Source organism: Pungitius pungitius, chromosome 13 (genome assembly GCF_949316345.1).
Source record: "Pungitius pungitius chromosome 13, fPunPun2.1, whole genome shotgun sequence".
In the NCBI taxonomy this organism is placed as follows: Eukaryota; Metazoa; Chordata; class Actinopteri; order Perciformes; family Gasterosteidae; genus Pungitius; species Pungitius pungitius.
In genome coordinates, this window is record NC_084912.1 from 15,464,582 (window position 1) to 15,484,368 (window position 19,787).

Genomic DNA, 19,787 nt, shown 5'->3' on the forward strand with positions numbered 1-19,787 from the left:
TCATGGCGGAGCAGCTTCTATCTGAAGTGAACGCGGCGCCCCGCGGCGTTATTGGTCGTCCGCTGCTACAACACAAAGACAGTCAAGTAGCAGATAGAACTCGGAAATAATTTAAGCCGTGCTAAGTGGTCCATTGTCATTCAAATGATAAATTATGCTTGGCACAGGTTTTGGAGTCACTTGTACAAAGCGTTGCTGTTGTTTGTGTCGAGGCGAGGTTTAAGGAGTCGGAATGGAGGGAATTACTTGGGAGAGTTTGGAGGTTCCCAGCTCAGCGGGCCTGGCCCCGCCTGTCAGACGAGCCCCTCCATGGCGGCGCTGGTGCCGGCACACGACTGTGTGGGAATGAAGATGTGGAGTCAACATGGGAGCTCAGATCAGTGTAAAAGCTGTCAGAAGACGCTAGGGTGAAACTCTTAACCAATAAAAGCACAAAAGAGAACCAATAACAGACCCTGATGAAGATGGACCTCCATCTTACAAAGAGTCAAAGCAGATTAACTGCAACTCCCCCCCACCCTCCACCTCCACCTCCCAACGGAGAACCCAGTTCATTAAGAACAAACAAAGGGAGAAATGCTGTCGATAGATGACCAATAGTAGGAGGACGACATCTTCATTTTGAATTTGAAGTGTTTTCCCTTGTTTGTTTGGCTTTTTGTCTGTTTCTCAGATTTTGTACTTAAAATGTAACAGGATGTCAAGTTTTTTTTTGTCTTTTTTAGTCCTCCAAGCTTTTCATCGCATTAAGTTGTTGGCGTTAAAAGCTCCTGAGATGAAGGGAATAGGGGGAAGAAATACCAACAATGAAATCAACATTACAACACAGTTCATGCTCATTATTTTGTGCTTGTCTTTGTGTGTAAAGAGGTTTAAATGGCCTCTGCATTGAAGGAGGACCTCGTGTTGTTGTTGCTTCAGTATGAATCGATCAATAGCAAGTCCGCTGCGGTTTTCTCCCCCCTTCTAATCAAGCCGGCGTTTTAAATGACCTGCGCCACAGTAGGTGAGTGTTCTTCATAGGGACCATGCAATAAATGACCACACAGGCCGGACCCTCTGAGGTCTTTCCCGGGACAAATTAAGGTAATGTTAATTACACCCATTTAATTCATTTGCTCAGTGTAAACCCCCCCCGGCTGCTCTAGACCATGCTGGGTCTATTCCTTCAGATACGAAGGGATCTCAGGTCCACGTGTGTGGGCATAAGACTGGACGCCTCAACGTAGCCTCAGATGTTGGTGAACGCCACCTGCTCCCTCCTCTCTCTGCAGGTACTTGTCACTGCTTAAGATGTCATTACCTCTGTTGGGACCGTTAAATGGTTCCATAAAGAAAAATGAAATATTCATTAAGGGTGTTAATAATTCATTCAGATAAAATGCAGCATGTGGTTTGCAGAATGAAGATGAATGCATAATAGCGCACGCTCAGCATATTTGCGCTCGGGAATGTTTTTATTTCGCGATAGCAAAAGAAGAAAATTAATTGAAAGTTCATTTTAATTTTTCTATAAGTTATGCTGAATGATAAAATAGATGCTTTTCAAGCAGTTTCAAACTGAGAAACAATTAAGGGGAAGCGTGAGTGACCCGCATGCTACATTATTGGTTTTATAGGCGGTCGTACATTCATCCCATGCCAGCACTTTGTACTTTGCTGCGTGAAATCTGGATACATAGAACCTCTGCTTATCATGTGACTAAGGCCTGCACCGTACATTCACAATATGATGACAAGTTTCTTTTTGCCATTAGTGCAAATATCCAGTGGGTGCTCCAGATGTCACAAGAACCATCTGGGGCTTCCCCGTCCAGAGACGGCAGCACGTGTGCGTGTGGACGTTGCTTCAGTGGACAGCGAAGCGGCAAAAGGCATCACTGCAGTGTAAACACTGCGCGTTCAAACGCTGCCAAAGCCGTTTCCTCACAGCACAGAGCCTCATGTTGGTCTTCAGATGGATCACTCCTTCTTCTAATTAACGACTGTGACACCCATAATCACTGGAGACTGTAGCGCGGACTGAATGGCATATCTTTTGTGTTATAATTCTGTGCATCTTGACAAACGCGACCCACTAAACAACCCTGTGGCCTTTTTTGAAGAGCGACTATTACACTAATTAAAACGGCAAAAACATGTGAGGGGGCTGCAGAATTAAACAGGTCATTAAATGAGCCGGGGAATATGTCAACATCCAGCCTGCCTCTCGCTCACGTGCTGCGCTGCTTGGAGAGGAAGGTACACAAGGTACAACCTGTGCACCTCGTGTACTGAAATGGGCTCAAGACTTACGTGACATCACATACGGAAAGACACATTTTTAAGGTGCACAATCCTCAAAACATAAAACACATAGTTGGTAATAAAAACTTTTATCAATGTGATTTCTAAAGTGTAAACAAAATAAGGTTTCTAAAGTGTTCTCCTGAAGTTCTCTTTAAAGTTGAGATTAGTTTGCTTGGTATTGTGACACAATGAGAACAAAGTGAAAAATATCCTGCGTTTTATAAATGTGATTCTGATTTGAAACCTTCATTTAAACGTGACAATTTCTGCCATGGCAAGGGTTTCACGATAAACCCAGAAAATATGTTTTACCTGAGAACAATACCCCTAAAACCTTAACAAAGCACCACTACGAGCTCCGTTAGGTGTGAGCTCCTTTATCGGCTGCATCTGGGAGACGGAGTTAATCCTCTCCTCGCCGGCGATAGCAGCGAGCGATAGTGCCGATGTCGTGCTCCCACCGACACATGTTCCCTTTCATACAACAGCCAGCTTTCACACCGTTTAATGGGATTGTTGTTGTTGGGTTTTTTTTTTTCCCCCCTCCCCCACTCCACACAACAAACAGTTTCCCTAGAAGAGTCTCGCCACGTGCCTAAGGAGTGTGTGTCTGCGTTGCCCAGCAGCCTCCGTCAGGGCGCTAGCACGGGCCTCCAGGAACAGGCCGCTGGGGGAGCTGCTCGACGAGGGGGAAGTGCATTTCACAGCTTAGGAGCAGAATCGTCCCCCGCTCGGGGCATTGTCCTGTGTTCATAGAGATGAATAAAGCGAGATGCCATTGATACGGCGCGGCGCTGCTGTGGGATCGCCGCTAACCGCCCACTAGTAGCTTTAAAATAAGTAAGAACGGCAGCATGGCTTCGCGGATTTCACGTGGTTGTCAGATACTTTGTGTTCTTCCGCCGGGATGGTGAAGGTAACACTGAAGAAAGAGTGCAATACACACCTGTAAAGCAGACTCAGCGAGCCCAAAGCTCCACAAGGCTCTGAAATGGGACCACTTTCAGTCTCTCAGGCCAGATGTATTTTTCCCAGCAGCCATCAAAGTGAAGAAATCCCACGTTGTCCTTTGATGTGCTTAACGCAGTTTTAACTCTGTCTCATTACAGAGATAATTAATAGTTTAATTAGTACCAATTCTCAGGATCTGACAGCCGCACAGACACGCAGTCACATGATCAGCATTGATGGGAACAGCTGAATTTTTCAAATTTCCGCATTCGTCTCATCTGGCTTCGGTCAACTCAGGTTTCTGTGTCATAATTTTTCTCACAAACTTTTATTTCTGATGTTTAGTTCATTTTTTCACCTGGCCCCATTTCAGCCTACACAGCACAGCCATGAGAGCGCTGCTCCACACCAGGGGACAAAGTGCCCAAATATGTGCCATGCAAATAACTTAGGTGGGATTCATTTTAATTCTCATTACCTCGAAGCAAAGCAATCATTTTCTACGGTCGGAAAAAAGAAAAAACATGGAAGCAGTCATTATGAATGAAAGTAATTATCATGCTAGTGCTTCTCCGCATGCAGTTTTGCAATTAACACGTTGTGGAACCCGAGCGAAGGGCGAGCGGCCGCTGAGGCAAACGCTGCAGATCGGAGAAGAGCCGTCAAAGCACTGCGGGAGGAACCCGAGGAGTTTACGGATGCTGGAGAAAGCTGGCGGCACAATGAGCAGCAGGGAGGAGGCTGCTCAGGAGATGCCGTGCCGGGCCTCTAGGAACAATAGCTGGTCTCCCGAAACATGGGCGAGGGGCCAACAGCAAAAGCCTCCGTTTCATGTCCAACCCCCTACCCTCCCCGCCCCAAAACGCTCGCTCAACTTCCAGTTTACAACTGCTCACGCGCTGTTTACAGCGGCCAAATTTCATTTGCTTCTCCCAAATCCTATCGCACATTATCCTGTACATTGCATTAGGGCCCTAATCTTTCCTTTCTCTCGCTGGGAAGAAGAAAAGAAGCGCCTTCATGATTAACCCACTTTACAGCAATAAATAAACGCATCATCCAGTAATGTACACCAGATTTAATTTGAAAGAGGGGGGGGGGGGAGACCAGAACACTCAAATCACTGAAATGTAATGAAAAATAGCACAATGCAGACACCTTAGGAATTAATTTCAATGCTCATCATCATTTTCCCTCTCTCTTGTACCCCCTGGATCGGTTTTTTCCTCAGTCAACTGTGCGACTGCACCCCCACAAACACTCAAACCTTTAAAATACCCAGAGAACCAAAAGAAACGCATCATTTTACAAAAAAATCCAAAAACGTAAACTAAAACCATCCAGTGGCTCTGCTCGGTGTCCGTCACATGAAGCCCATGTTGCTCTTGGTCTCCCATCGCCTCTTGGCCTCGAACCTGCAACACAACACAACGAGTTCAGCTGTCGGACCCCCAACCTCTGCCTGAGCCATCATTCAAAGTCCGGCTGATGCCGCCTTCAGCGCCCGTGTCACAGCTGTGCCGGAGCCCAGAGTGTCAGACGTGGCAGAGGGAGGGAGGGAGAGGGAGAGAGAGGGAGAGACGTCCTACCCCCAGGCTGTTTGGTTCTTCCTCTTCTGCGCTGCCCTCAAAGCGTCCTCTTCCTGTTTGCGTCGCACAAAGTCACGGCAATCGGCGGCTTGAGCGATTTTCACGGCCAGCTATTCAGAGGCAGAGAGAGAGGAGAGGCCCGTTCAGAGGGTGGAGATCAGTCGGCGGCGGCGAGAGAGAGAAGCCTCTGTGACGGGCGTGACGGGTCTCTGCCGCCTCCTCCGCACGCAACGTGGAGTCCGTCACACGCAGGCACCGTGCACACATCACGTATGTTCAAACAGACGCACACATACAGGAAATATAGAGCAGCTGAAGAGAGATACAAGGGAAGTGTACATGTGTAATCAGCATATCATTTCCATATATACTTGTTTCTGTGCTGAAAGTCGTCAGTGTTTGCTCTCATAATGCTACCACGGATACCACGGATGCCATCTTCTCAAATATCAGTATCTTCTGCTTCTCGCAGTCTTCTTTTATGCTAAATTGAATACATCGGGGCTTTGGACTGTTTGAAAGACTATTTTCGACTATTTTCGAGACCAAAAAATAAATCGAGGAGGAATGATTAGTAGATGAATCACTACTGTTGATTTTCCATGTATTTTTCCTGAATAAATAAGCTGTTAATAATCTTCCACTGTAGACCTACTGGAAACATGTCTTGGCAAATAGTCAATGCAAACTAAACGTAAAGAAATGGAGTATAAGGTGTATTATAGTAAAGTACTATAAAAGTGTTTTATAGTTCAACAAAGTACAAGCCGACACTTTTAAGAGGGAGTCCTATTTTGAAGCTCCTGGCTTATTGTCTTTCTATTTGAATACTTCTTTGATATGTGTTGTTTAATGTGTAAATGAAATAACAGAATGAGTAAATAAAAAATAACTAGCAACGCTCAGCTTTTTGCCATTCCCCCCCCCCGCCTCAAAAACATGGCCACAGCATTTCTTCCCTCATCGCCACCAGTGTTATTTCGGCGTGCAGTACTGCGGGCGCAAAGTGAAGAGAATGGCCGTGACCGCAAGAGGCAAACATTCAAATCCCGTGGAGGACGCTTGTATTGTGAAGCAGAATAATCCCAATAACACGAGGAAACAAAGAGGAAAACCTGTCACTCTGGAGAGGGGTTTATTACTCAAGCAAAGGCAAACTTTGATAAACAACTTGGAACAATTTCACCCAACCTTTGGGCAATTCTCTGTAATATTCAGAGTACAATCAGGGGTGGGGGGGGGTTGTTGAAAGTCTTAAAAGGTAATGAAGATATGTGCCACCACTGCGCCACATGGAAAAAAAAAGAAAAAGAAATGACCTGCTGGAAAAAAAAAATGTTTCAATTATAATTAAGTGGGATAAACTTTATTAGAAAGACTGAAGCTAAAATATCTCCTAATGCATGCTGGGATTAAGCAGGTCAGAGCGAGCAGGCTGGAAAAATTAAACTCTAAAGGCTTTTTATCACCATATTTCAGGAACCAAGGGTGTAAAATGTTCTAATTTGGGATACATTAAAAGCCATAAAGGTCTTTCAAAAAGATTAATGGTACTTTGCTTGGATTTAAGATAAGGGCTCCGGCTGGCTGCAAGTACCGGGCTGCGGCGGGGCCCTCAAGGCATTCATCTATACAGTCACTGGAAGATTTGCAAAAGCGTCTGCACAACCTGAAGCGCACATACTATGACAGCTCTCCAGTTCTTTGCCATTTTATGGGTTTTAAATTCCTCAAATCGTGTTTTTGCCCCTGAAAGAGGCTTCTAGTGGGTGACATGCTCTTGAATTTTGCCGGCGATCTGCGAGCGGATAAAACCCACGGCCGGGTCGGCTCCGCTCCTCGTGCTGTAGGTGCTAAATGCTTCCCGAGTGTCTGTGATGCACGCAGGAGATTACAGGCCGGGCCTTTATTAAATTGTTGACAAAGCTGAGAGCAGCCCCTCCTCAGGAAAAGCCCACTTTAGCTCATTCTGGGGGCAAATCAAATGAAACTGCGTGATGCTAAATGGTTTCATTTGGAGATTTGCAGCCAGAGCCGTTCCTCTTCTACCGACACCGGGATTACCCACATTAACCTGCTCTCCTGTGGGGTTGCATTTGAAATGCAAAAGGTCTGAGGAACACGCCTTCCCAAACATTCCCAGAGCAAAATTAAAACCCACGTCCGTGCCCCTCATTTCCCCCTCTTTTAAATTCACAACATAGCCTTTACCGTATTTAAAGCATTAAAGGTCTTTTCCTTTTTTTTTTATCGGTTGAGTCTCCAGTCGCTGATTGTCTTTAGTGGGGCTCAACATTAATGTCAACCGAGTTACCTAGGAAACAGAACAGATCAAAGACACAAAAAAACCACCCCTGAAATGTCTGATTAATCAAGCCTGCAAACAGCTTATTCCTTTTAGCCTGCATGCAAGTATGAAAATGAGATTCCGAGAGCAGTACATTGTGCAGATTTGTTCATTCTTATCTGAACAAAGCCAGCGGCAGCTTATTTCATGGATCACTGGCACTGTCAGCGCTGCGGCGCCGAGCAGGTGACGGCTCCTCTCTCTGTGGCGAGAACAAAATTAGCAAAAAGTCGGCACAAATTAGCCTCTCATATTTTCCGTAATATGACATTATTTTTCATTTACTTTTTTTTGATCCACTTTTCAGGATTTCTTTCGCTGCACCCCCCACCCCTCCCCTTGTCTGCAAATCCTTTCACATCAGAGGCTGTGGCGGGGGGGGGGGGGGGGGGAATTGGGGGGGGGGGTTAGAATAAAAACACAAAGCAGGAGACGGGAAACCTCATGCGCTCTTTGTTTGTGTGGCTCCTAAAAAGGCAATTCTTCCCTCTCCACCACGTGTTAATATACAATTATGTGTCTCTCTCTTGCTCTCTCTCCCTCTCTCTCTCTCTCTCTCTCTCTCAGCCGTGTTAAAAAACAAGGTTTATTCAGAGGATTAATACTCTGACCTCTGCAAGATTTGAGGGCGGAAAGAAATCATCACGCACAATGCTGGCACTGCAGCAGCAGCAGCTTAGGGCCACTAGGAGGGTTAAGTCAATAGTAGCGTTTTCTGTTCATTCATGTTTGGGTCGTCATGGAGATTCAAGCGGAGACCCAAACACGGGGCCTTAATACAACAAAAACACACAAAAAAAAACCCTCTGCATTGCTGCTGTATGAGCCGTACACCAGATAAAGCAAGTCTATCTTAATGACAGTTTCACACTCTGTTGTCTGCTCCATTGCATCACTGCTGAGGTGTGTGATGGATAAAAGCAGCAGCAGCAAGTCGTTATGAGCAGCACAGGCTTCACTTAAAAACACTGTGGCAATTAAACATCGAGTGCAGAAAGACAATAGCCAAATGAAAGAGCAGGAAAAATACATATCTGGGTGGATAAAGTGTTAAAGCTCCTATTAACAATACAAAATAAATGATGGCTTTAAGGAAGAAATGGCCTTAAACCCATTCATGAATTTCCTATCCAAGAAGCCTCTTCCAATTAAAACGTGTGAGAGGTGGATTAACAGGGGCTATATGGCTTTGCCTCGCTAAATCACCTCCCCGAGCTGCTCCGCTGCATTTGACGTGTAAACGATTAATGACCAGCCTAATTCCTTTATCACATCACCTTAATGCCTAAATAATGTGGCCTTAGTCAACTTTGGAAAGCAGGGCTGTATAAGAAAGGAATGAATATCAGATTAGGCAGCTTGTGTGTTATTTCACCGTAATTTGTTCCAAGTGAGGCGGAGGAGGGGGAAGAAAAAAATGGGTTTGTGGCCGCAGAGCCCCGGAGTCGCAGTGACATCGCCGCGGTCAAAAGGTCGCAGAGGTCAATCAGTACCACCGGTATCGCATTAAAGAGGAAGGGAGGCTGCGTTCAGCCGCTTCCCGAGGACACAAGTGGTCGACTGCACTGAGAGCAGAGAAGGCAGAAACATAAAGACGTCCTGGCCTCATGCATGGTGTTGCTGATCCGAGCGGTAACATTAAGATTATCTATCAAGGTAAAAGCAAAAGTTGAGTTGGATGTAAATGTAGTGAAACCCAAATGAATATATGTATATATAGCCACTAATGATTGGTTTAATCCCTTATTGGTCCACTAATTGTTTGCTCATCTAATTGTTAGGTCTGAGAATAAATGCCCATTAAAATACCCCGGCGTGACATCCTCAATTAGCATTTTGTCCAAAGCAGTTAATCAAACTGGGAGGGAGCCATTTTACGCTGCAAAAATTGATTCAAATATGATTCTGTTATCAAAATGCAGTGTCCTGTTCTGTCAATCGACTAAGTTGATCTAGTATTTCAACTCATATTTACTACTCTGCTGGTTAGTAGAATATTTAATAATGCATGATATTTCATGGGCTCATCAAATGGGTCGCATAGGAGATATTAATATGTAAACTAAGGAGCTGGGTAAAAAATGTGGTGAAGCAAAAAGTACATTTCTCTTTCAATGATGTCAAAGTGGCATGATGTGAAAAAAACAGGCGTATGCTGGATCTTAATCAGTGAGTCCTGATTGTATGCAAAGAAAGGTCTGGAGCTAAGTGCTGTACTGTATTAACCCATAACTAGTGTTTCCCTGAGTGGCGGCTTCATGACCAAGTGCTAAACAGTGTGAAACGTCAACGTATTAGCAAGTACAACAGTCCGAACCCGACAGCACGCACCTCCATGTTGTTTCATGTCACCTCGCCTCAGCCACGTCCCCAAGTTTCTCCGTCAGTAATGTGATGCTACGTACACATGACACGACATCTTTAGGGACTGCACAGAAAAACAAAACGAAATCTCTGAAAGTTGGTCTGCTTTGTGCACATTGCATTATCTTGCCTCTTCTGAGGAGGGTAGGCTTATTAGCAAGCTTTGAACTCACACTTACAATAATAGGCCATCAACAGTTTTATAAGCTAATTAGAAAAACAGTTTAATTAATGAGTGACTGGCAATAAAATGGCAATCATGAAAAAAGAAACCGACAGTGCTAAGCTTCCACTACCACCAATTAAGGCCTAATTACAAACAAATTATATATGTGTTTTGCTGTGGGCTTTAATTTGAGAAAAAAAATGCCTTTAATTAAAAGAGAAAACATGCTAATTAATTAAACAGCACACAAATCTACATTGAAAAGTATGCTTTGTCTATCAAGTAATTAATGAAATACAATAATCCAAATGAGATTCGCAGGCATTTGATAAAAGCTTAGTACCCATTTCAAAATCCATTTCAAAAATTAATGGGCAAAAATTTAATGTGAGTCATCCAGAGATACAATAAAAGTTCATTCAGTGATAAATTGCTTATGCTGAAGGATGAGGGGAACAAAGAGGAGAGTTTCCCTAAACTCTCTGCGATGTGGCCCGGAGGGCGTGAGGGGGGGGGGGGGGGGGGGGGCTCCTCCTCCGATGAGGGGCGGAGGGAGTCAGAATCTGATAAATCTCACTTTCCACAAAGGCGGCGCTCATTAATTCTTTGATTACAAACACGGGGCACGGCAGGGAGAAGGTGGCGAGGAGAAGAGAAGCGAAAGGTGCTAAAGAATATAAATATCATGAAACACTCTTAGTTCAGCTCTTTGTTTTGACTAAGCCACCATGTCTCCTCCGACAAAACGCCGCGACACCTTTGTTTCACAGCATTTAGGCGAGGCTTTCCAAAGGGTAGATTTCAAGGACAGTGGGGCTTTTCCTTTCAGCCGCCGCTCCTATTGAAATACGAGCCGGGACATAATGAAGGGATATTATAACCAGTTCAAACACCAAAGAAAGCATAAATGCCTCCAGTTAATGCATATTCATCGGCTTAAGTGCGGTTTATTAAGTGATCCAACAATTAGGGGGGAGCCCTTTTCAAACGGTTTGGTCTGATCGGGTCATTCTCGGTTTAAACAGGGTCTGGAGGCGGGTCCACCAGCCAAAGACCATCCAGAGTGCAGTACGCCCCTTCAGTGGGTTCTTCTACCTCAGTGATGCTGCATCACGACTACAATGGAAGGAGAAGAGGGAAGCGGATCCGTGTGTGACACCTGTGAAACCAACCGGGTCAGAGGTTAAGTGAGCCTGAAGTGGACCAAAGCCAAAAGGTGGTTATTGGATGGAAATGTAGCTCTTCGTTACGCCTGAGGCGGGTCTCGGATGTAGTGAATATGCTCCTTCTCCCAGTATAGACTGGAAATAGAGAATGGCCCTTTGGAATATGTGTGCTGCTTTGTTTGTGGGGACATTTGCAGGCCTTGTGCATTGATTCAGGAGAAGCCAGCAGCTATGCAACTACTTTTCTGTGCTTCATACTCTTTAGCTCCTGGAGGTAATGAAATGGACTTGACCCCCCCCCCCCCTCCCTATTGTTAGAGACTACCAGCGCCTCTGTTTTGAAGTGTTAATGCCGCTCTAATAGCTGTGATGAGTGCTACGGGGGAACTGTAAACTCTAACATGCCGTGACCGTCTTTTGTGGTGAAATATGCCCACTTACTGTATATAAAGTACAGCGCCTGACTTTTTCAAAAGACTTCAGTGTTTCTGTGTTTGAAAAAGACAAAAGGAGCGAGGCAGAAATGATTTGATGTCAGGAGGAGGTTCTACGATGAGAGGGTCAATTAGTGTGACAAAGAAATAACTGTACAAAGTTATTTTGAAGACAAAAATCCTGCAGTTTTATTTATAATAGACCTCGTGGAGTCAGAAAAAGAGTGTCCATGCAGTATTTCATTTAGTAGTATTTTGCACTTTGGACGACACGGGGAACCCCCCCCGTCCCCTGTAGTACTGACCAGGTGTCAGCTCTCTCTCTCTGTGCAGCGTCTCATTCTCCAGGAACAACTACCTAATCAGTCTGTCAAATACGAGCTGCTGGATGCCATCAAGCCTCCCGGCAGCCTCCGAACCATCGACACCAAGCGTGTCCCTCCACCTTATGCTAATGATGGCATTAATTAGCCCAGACGCAACTTTGCAGCAGCGCGGCAATCAGAGGACGGAGACGACTTGCACTCTTTGATCTGCTGAAATACTGGGATGACTTTAGAGGCGGGAAGCTTTTTGCATCATTTTGTGTCCATCTCAACATGTTGAGAAGAATCATCTGTGAGAAAAGAAGCCCTATCTGCACAGTTTAAAGGAATACATCAGGCAGCTTTGTCTAAGCAATGCAGACATAAATAATATTTCGGGGGCGTTAAAGGCGGAGCATTTCCCTGTCAATTCATGGAAAACAAAGACTAACAGCCTTGGGAACTATTTAAAAACGGTAATGAGAACAAAAACCCAACCTGAGATACCGAGCGGCGCGTCTCAGAAGTTTGACAGATGAAAGAACACATATCTCAGAATATGTGAAGAGACTTCAAAACCGGATTTTACCAAAAATGTTTTAATGTTCCGATTAAGAAGAAGAAAGTGGAGCAAAGGGAAATCATCAATTGATTTGAGGAGGTTAAAAGCAAGAGAAACAAACGTTTTTTGTCCTCTAAAAGGGGGGCTTCTGACAGTTGCAAGCTCTCTATCTTCCTCCACTTGCCTTTGCTTTGAGGAGATAAGTGGGAACGCGGTAGATTGAGGGTGAAAATACGCTGAAATATTGTCGTCCTACGTGCACCAGTGTTTGCTCAACAAAACAATGCCTGGAGGGACAAACAGGCCTCTTTAGTTCTTCACAGCTGTCGAAATGCTTTTGCATTTTTCGCGGGCGAAAACCTGTTCCTATTCTTTCGGGTGAAAAGCCCGCCACAATCACGTCTCGCTGTTACGACCGTAAACAAATTAAACATCTAAGCCATTCCGTGCCAAATGAGGCATTCAATTAGAACCTTGAAATTGATTCTGGCCACAGCGGGGATTATTGATCCTCTAAATGTTTGTCAGGAACGCTCCTGTCAAAAGTGAACAGGAGTGCGGTAAACAAACGTTGGTCTTAATGCTATCTGCACCACAGGCCGCAGCGTTTAACACGCGATATAATCCTTTCCAACTGATTCACAAGCCGTCAAACTTTTGGTTTTTTTTTGCCTTCTAGCTGCCACTTCTCTTCCCCTCATATTCAGCAAAGACTTTCTTCGCGTCAAGAGCGAACGATAAAGCACCTCGCGTCTTCGGGGATTTCAACAAAAAAAAAAAAACGGTCAATTGACTCGACTCCGGCGAAAGGAAGTTAGCGCTGCTAAACAATGCGCCGCGGCTGCCAGACGGCTGTCACTCCCCCACGGCGGGTCTGGCGAGACGCGAATCAGGTGCCAGGGAGGCGAGAACCTCGGCTCAGGCTAAAACCAATCCGCCGGCGCACTAAGAGGCTTTCTCCAAGCACTGCGCAGGTGCCACTCACAAGAGCTTTCGCTTTAACTTCCCATTATTTGACCACTGGAAGATCAAAGGGCTCTGAAGCCGCACACGAAAGGAGGGACCTTGCATGTAATGGCAATTCAATGAATACTGCAACTGTTACCGCAACAATTTCTAAACGCAGATCTGTGTTGTTGGAGCCGACTTATTCTTTCAAGAGGGTGAGGCTTAACAGATTTACTCACTGGATATCACCTTTTCAGGTCTGAAGGTCAGATGAGGTTTTCTCCTTTGATGCAGTGGTGCAGTATAGTTTAAGCCAATCAGCGCAAAAGACATAAACCGTGTGTCACAAAAGGTACAAGCCTGATATTAAAAAAAACAAACACGAGGAAAGAAGTTGAATACAACTCCTACAGTGTATATTGGTGAGAAACATCTAATTGGAGCGCCTACAAATTCCGTTATGGGGCTTCAAGCAGTTGCCTGGCAACAAACAGAAAGTTACTGGTCACACAAAGATATAGTATAACAGCACATAACCTGCTCTTTTTGATTTTGTTACCTTCCAACAGAGCTTTTCTATCTATGTCCTCTTCCTTTCAGTCTTTTTTCTAAGTTAACTGGCTGCTGGTTCTTGCTTGTGTGGAAGGAAAATGTTTTTGTGTTTTCCAACATTTATCTACAATAATAATCATGAAGGCTCATATATATATATCTATATATATATAGATATATATATATAATATATAGGAATTCTTACCTGGTACGGGTAGAGCACAGCATCAAAGCGTTTTACTCATATAAAGTGTTTCTATGTTTGGACATAAATAAATATAATTCCTTCTTTGTAACTCCACTGCAACTTAACAATGAAACACGAGACCACCAACATTCCAGGTGTTTGTGTTGCTACTATAATAAAATGAAAAGGCTTACAGGACGCTGAGAGCAATACGCATCATGAAACAAAGAAGTTTAACTTTGATGCTCCAAGTAAGGCACCTCCACCAGTGGAGAAGTAGCACCGCAGCTGTAAGTCTTCTTAGACACAATTACATGTGTGTTGGGCTACATTTTATGCTAAATTACTTTCAAACCACTTGATCCTTGATGCCTGCCAAGTCGGTTAGTTACAAAACTTCAGGCGATGCATTTAGGGACATGTACACTTCAAAAGGTATGAAACTCTTACCTGCAGAACGATTTAACAGTTGGCTTGAAAGCAATGTACCCTTCATTAAAAAGCAGAGCCAAAAGTCCTTTAGACACTGCAGCACTTCAAAACTAAGGGGAGGGCTTTCCATTAACTCAATGGAAAAGGGCTGCAGGACTGAATGGTGGGTGTCTGCGTGTGTGTTTTTGTTCCTCTACGTCTTTGCAGCAGAAATGGCCACGGATCCATTAGCCCAATTTGTCATGGCGGGAGCACCCCCAAAGATCACTTATCAGCACAACGTACCTCTCGAGTGGCGAGTCTGTCGCTCATCTCCTCCGCCTTTGCAATGTCCCCTTCAGCTATGGCCGTCTCCATGCTCTTTTCTAGGCCGGACTGCATAAGAGGGGGCAAAAAAAAATCTTTTTCTTATTTGAAATAGGGGTAGAGATTGAGAGAGAGAGAGAGAGAGAGAGAGAGAGAGAAAAAAAATCAAAGAGTAACTTCAAAAGACCCCAGGGCCTTATTTTTAATATGATTGCCATTACTACAAATATGTAGATTTCCCTTCACAAATGAAAACCTTTTTGATTGGATATTAGTGCGGAAATCTCAGAAATGCTACAGGAGATTACCAAACATAAATGTGACTCTTTAATTACACATTTCCATTACAGGCCTGAGCAGAAGGGGGTGCAGAGAGGCCCCCGGTTACTGATGGCGAGGCAGTTCTGCTGCGATGAGCCTATCTGAGGAAGCAGTGGACACGATTTCGTCTGCCTCTAAAATTGTATCACGCTAAAAGAAAAATCACTGGAAAGCGGCTGTAATTATTAATGGGTCCCCTCTGATGTATTGTTTAAAGTCCTTGACTCAACTGCAGTACGAGGACAGTTCTATCAGGCTTAAAAATGCGGAATTAGTTTGACAAATTTCTGAATTACTCTTGTTACTTGATTTTGCTTTATATAGTTTATTATTCTGTAAACTGAAGCTAAAGCTGAAACTCTGACACAACCTCACTTGTGATCTTGATTATATCGCACAACACACAACTATAAGTGACAGAAGATAATCCTTTATGCCATAAGGTCACTGAAGAAATGCTGGTCCATGAATTAATAACATCTGGCTGCTATGACAGCTCTTTCCTCAAATGACTGTATGAAAGACTTGGCAGAATAAAAGAAAATATGATATATTAATTACAAGGAACTGCAGTTGAGGGATGAAGAACCCCCCTCATTATGTTGATGTGACAAGTTCTGTTTCATTCAGCTGGTTAATCATTTCTTTTTATCCTTTCATAGTTGGGCTATACAAAAGGAGGCTAAAATCAGCAAAAACTCAATTTTATGCTGCTTTTTGATAAAATTAAGCACAAAATGCTACCAAATAATCATTAAAAGGATTTTAAATTGAAATGAAACAGTTACCATTCACTAGGTCAGCTAAAATGTTCATCAAGCTTGCAAATATTTTTTTGCCTCATTGGCAAATTATGAGCCTTCGCAATAAAGCGTTCATTCAGCCTCAAGTGCAGAAATGAATCAGAATGAAAGGAAGTAAGTTATCATTTCTTTCAATTATGAATTCCACAGCAGTGGCACATCCCCATTCATTATCTGACAATTAATTTAAGTGTTCTAGCTGCAGTCACAGCTGCTGTGTAAGGTGCTCTAACCCCCTCTTCTTTGTCAAGCAAAATTTAGATTTACATTAGGTCTCTTGCAGAAGAAATACCTACACTTTCACTTTAATCTCAGGCACACGAGAAAGGAGATTCACCCTAATCTTATCACTAAATGTAGCCAAACATAATCCTTAATATTCATCTCAGTGTCAGGTTGAGAAGGCATAAGGATTCCCCTAATCCACGTGTCATATCACGTAAAACAATGAGGGGATACAGGGGCACGGAAACACAAAGGACAGGAAGGTGTTACTAACAGCCACGACTGACACACAGTACTAAACCCCGGCAGATAAGTTGCGAGGCAGCCGTCTTTGTTACCTTCGGAGGAGGTTTGGAACACGCGGGGGGATCAAATCGATCGTTTGCACCAAAGTGCTGCTCAAGATCATTCCAGTGCTTCTCCCGCTCCTCCAGACGCTCTCTGCTGACAGAGGGAAAGGGAGTTAGTGATCATTCCCTGCAGCCCGCCACTGTCCTGCAAGCTGGTATTCAGAATACATATTCAGTAAGGTGACCGGTCTATGCTGGGGAAAAGGTATTATTTTGGCAAATCAAACTTCACTCAACACAGCACGGCTATGATGCTACGCTGGTTGATGATGCAAATTTCCTGGCAAATGGATGCTTTGCTATAAATTATCTTTATTTCTTGCATGCCTACAACAAACCAAGAATACTGCCATTTTCCAAATCATACAATAGGTTTATATACATTTCAATTTTGGGGTTTGATCAGCCATTACAACTGTTATGTCTGCTTTTTTTTATCTTTGTTCAAGTAAGTCATTTTGTGCTTGGCTCGTCTCACATCTGAGATTTGGTTACATTCAATTCAGCTTTTGAGAATAACCTGAATATTTTGTTGCACAAATTATCTTCACTTGTTGGACATATTAAATTGGTACCTTGTCTGTGTGGGTTGCTGACTCTCTGTTCCTGTTAATTGACCTAAGAGACACAGTTACAGGTTAATGCGATACTTTTGACACACATAAGCAAGTGTAACAGGTTAGCCAGTGAGGGGCTCTTTATGTACAGTATTTACAGGGTGGCCTAAAGTTCTAATATAATACAATTTGATGTTTAACCACTGTATACAGTAAATACATAGGCTACTCCCTGGAGCAACCATTGCATCAACCAACAGTATCAACATTTGCATTATTTTATCACTCGCACCTTTCTTAAGTCGTCTTCTTTTATTTCTTCGTCTGGGGTCCTTCGTTGATTTCATCTCATCATTCTTCTTCCGTAGATCCTGGAATTTCTTAAATCACACACACACTGAATAGCTAAACAAAGGCCACCACAGCCTTAGATCTATATTCCGTTATAATGCACACATGTAGTCCAACTGGGCAACAAAAAAACATGTATTCACATTTTGATAGTAGGAGGCAAATGTATTGTAATTGTTATTGTAAACGTGAATTAGTTAAAGAATTAGCCCACGCAAAGCCCGCTTGTATTTAACAGAATGGATGTTCATCTTAGCTCTTAGCTGCATGGTGCACCTACTTGCCACATCTCCTGGGACACACCCGGCATGCCGCTACTCGCGGGATTACTGCTTCCATCACTCGCGTTGTGAGTCGACGGATCTTCCCCCGGCGACACTGTAGTGTTTTCCCCGGCAGAGCTCAACTTTTCTGCAGAGACCTGACACTTCTCTCCTTCCCTCTTCTCCTCAGCAACATCCTGCTCTTCATCCGGACTGAGGTCGTCTTCGGTTAAACCTTTGGGCAAGAGTCCGCTGTACATCCCGGGAAGGTGGACTAGAGTCGGATTAAACGTTAATGTATCATTTGGCTGGATTAAAAACGGTCAGAAATTGGTAAATAATGTATTTTGACAGCAGCTGTTGGAATGCGCTTTCATTTCCGGGTAAACACGGTGACGTATATGATGAGAAAGCACCGATTGGTGGATCACTCGGATCGTTGTGCACATGGTCCAATTGGAACTGGACTTACAAATGCTGGGCAGCGGAGCACGAGGGCAAGACTGCAGCTCTCATTGCCTGTTTCTTCCAACCACCATGATGTTTAACAATTACGGTTTTATTTTATTTCCTTTTGTCGAGCGGAGCGATTTCATGGTGCAAAGTTTTCGTAAATCGTGAAATATACAGCTCAGAATATACGCATGAAGGAGTTATGGCCGTCTAAGATAGTGAGAAGTCAAGAGCAAGCTGTTGTGGAGCATTTCTAATTGAGGTGAGCCAGGCTTCTGACAGGTCCGTGAATTACCAGGAATCATTCAAATGTTAACCTATATTTGTGTCATGTTCTCGGCGAGATAAGCTGCCTTCTATGACCAGTGGTTCGCAATTTGCTCAAAGCGCTGTGGGCATTACATTATTATTAGAATGATTAGCATGCAAATCTCGTATAGCCCCTGGCACTGGCACAGGCACATCTACCCTTAAATTGCTCTTTCACACTCATTCACATTAGGCTTTCTTTTGGTTGCATTTTATTGCAAAGCAAATAATCTACATAAATTATAGCCTGTATTTCGTGTGCCAAATGAATGTAGAGTGAGGCCTAAAATACCAATATAACGTTATAAACATATATAAAGGGGAATAGCCAGGTCCAGGCAGGTGGAAGTTTCTGGAAGAAAAGGTCTCTCAGGTGGACCAGCAGGGTTGTGTACGACTGGAAGGGAATTATTACATCATATTAGTTCACTACTTTGCTATAGGATTTTAATTTCCACCTTTTTTCGTGATAAAGTTCTATCCTTTGAACATCTCAAATGTTAAGCATCGAGAAAGAAACTTTGTCCCAGTGAAATACAGTCATATCCTCAAAGCGATGACTTATAGCAGCTGGGACTACAACACAATTGATTAAAAGACACAAAATGAGATGACAAAGAAGATGGACCATTAACTAATCATTTCATTCTATTCATCAAGTAAAAATGCAGAGCATTTCTGAAGCTTGTTCGTATTTGCGGTTTTCTTTTGAAACAATAAACTAAAATCAAATTTAAATTCAACAGCTTTGTTGTTGGTTTGAAAAAAAAACAATTCAAGACACCATTATAGGCTGTGCAATCTTGTGCTTGGTATATCATACTATTTTTGCCATTTTAAAGACAAAATTAATAATTGAAAAAAAATAATCCTATAAATTATCGACAATGAAAATAATATGAAGTTGCAGCTCAAAAAACAAGAAAGTAAGGACAAGGAATTGAAACACATCCAATGGTCGCTTTTGACACCCGGTGTCATGGAGACCGTTTTCTTGCTAACAATAAAAAGTATTTTGACACCCAGCGACGTCCTTGATGCCCAAATTTGAACCAAATCGCCCTGGAGACCGTGCACTCCCCTTGACCTTCCTGCACCCAACACTCACGCAGTTGGGCTTTGCAAAATGAGTTCATGTTAAAATGGGATGAGAAGGCTTACGCCACACTGAACGACGTCATCTCATCCTCTGAAATATGGAACCACTGACTGGTATCACTCACTCAGCATTATCGTGACTTTAATTACTGGTGTGACAAGTTGATGAGCACGGCAGCGTCTGAAGGTAAATGAGAGTCACAAAGTCTTGTTAATACGAAGCAATGTTGGCATTACAGGTCTGAATCATTTCCTTATTGATTACTAGACTTTGTGTTCTATTTCACACTTGAATTAATGTCTCTCAGCTCTCCCGCCATGCATCTCTCTCTCTCTCTCTCTCTCTCTCTCTCTCCATCCCTGGCATGTGCTCCAGTTCATTATTTCCGTCATTTCTTGGTAATTTGTAGTTGGCTGTTTAAAACTTAGAGCCTCTTATTAAGTTTTGGCCATGGCGGA

General features: G+C 43.5%; 1 protein-coding gene across 4 annotated transcripts; it reads right to left on the reverse strand.

Annotated features, from left to right (window-relative positions):
• Positions 1 to 4,298: 4,298 nt before the first annotated feature.
• Positions 4,299 to 17,878, reverse strand: fam204a (family with sequence similarity 204 member A). Of its 4 annotated transcripts, none has more exons than XM_037466331.2 (7): positions 17,486 to 17,877; positions 17,147 to 17,234; positions 16,873 to 16,915; positions 16,286 to 16,388; positions 14,578 to 14,667; positions 4,830 to 4,939; positions 4,299 to 4,655 (listed from the first exon to the last, which is right to left on the reverse strand). In XM_037466331.2, the coding sequence occupies exons 1-7, from the start codon at positions 17,726 to 17,728 to the stop codon at positions 4,604 to 4,606; spliced, it is 729 nt and encodes a 242-aa protein (XP_037322228.2). In that variant the 5' UTR covers positions 17,729 to 17,877; the 3' UTR covers positions 4,299 to 4,603. The 4 variants fall into 4 exon arrangements, 3 of the variants coding, with proteins under 3 accessions (XP_037322228.2, XP_037322227.2, XP_062422665.1); XM_037466330.2 differs by having other exon boundaries at positions 16,286 to 16,391; positions 17,486 to 17,876; XR_005119977.2 differs by lacking the exon at positions 4,299 to 4,655 and adding an exon at positions 9,508 to 9,604 and having other exon boundaries at positions 4,831 to 4,939; positions 16,286 to 16,391; positions 17,486 to 17,878.
• Between the last annotated feature and the right edge of the window lie 1,909 nt (positions 17,879 to 19,787).

Excerpts from the sequence above, each read along its gene's own strand:
- fam204a (XM_037466330.2), bottom strand. The coding sequence starts at position 17,728 with ATGTACAGCGGACTCTTGCCCAAAGGTTTAACCGAAGACGACCTCAGT. Across the intron at positions 16,392-16,872 it reads CAGCAACCCACACAGACAAG|CAGAGAGCGTCTGGAGGAGC; the intron begins GTACCAATTTAA and ends TCCCTCTGTCAG. Across the intron at positions 4,656-4,829 it reads AAGAACCAAACAGCCTGGGG|GTTCGAGGCCAAGAGGCGAT; the intron begins GTAGGACGTCTC and ends GTTGTGTTGCAG.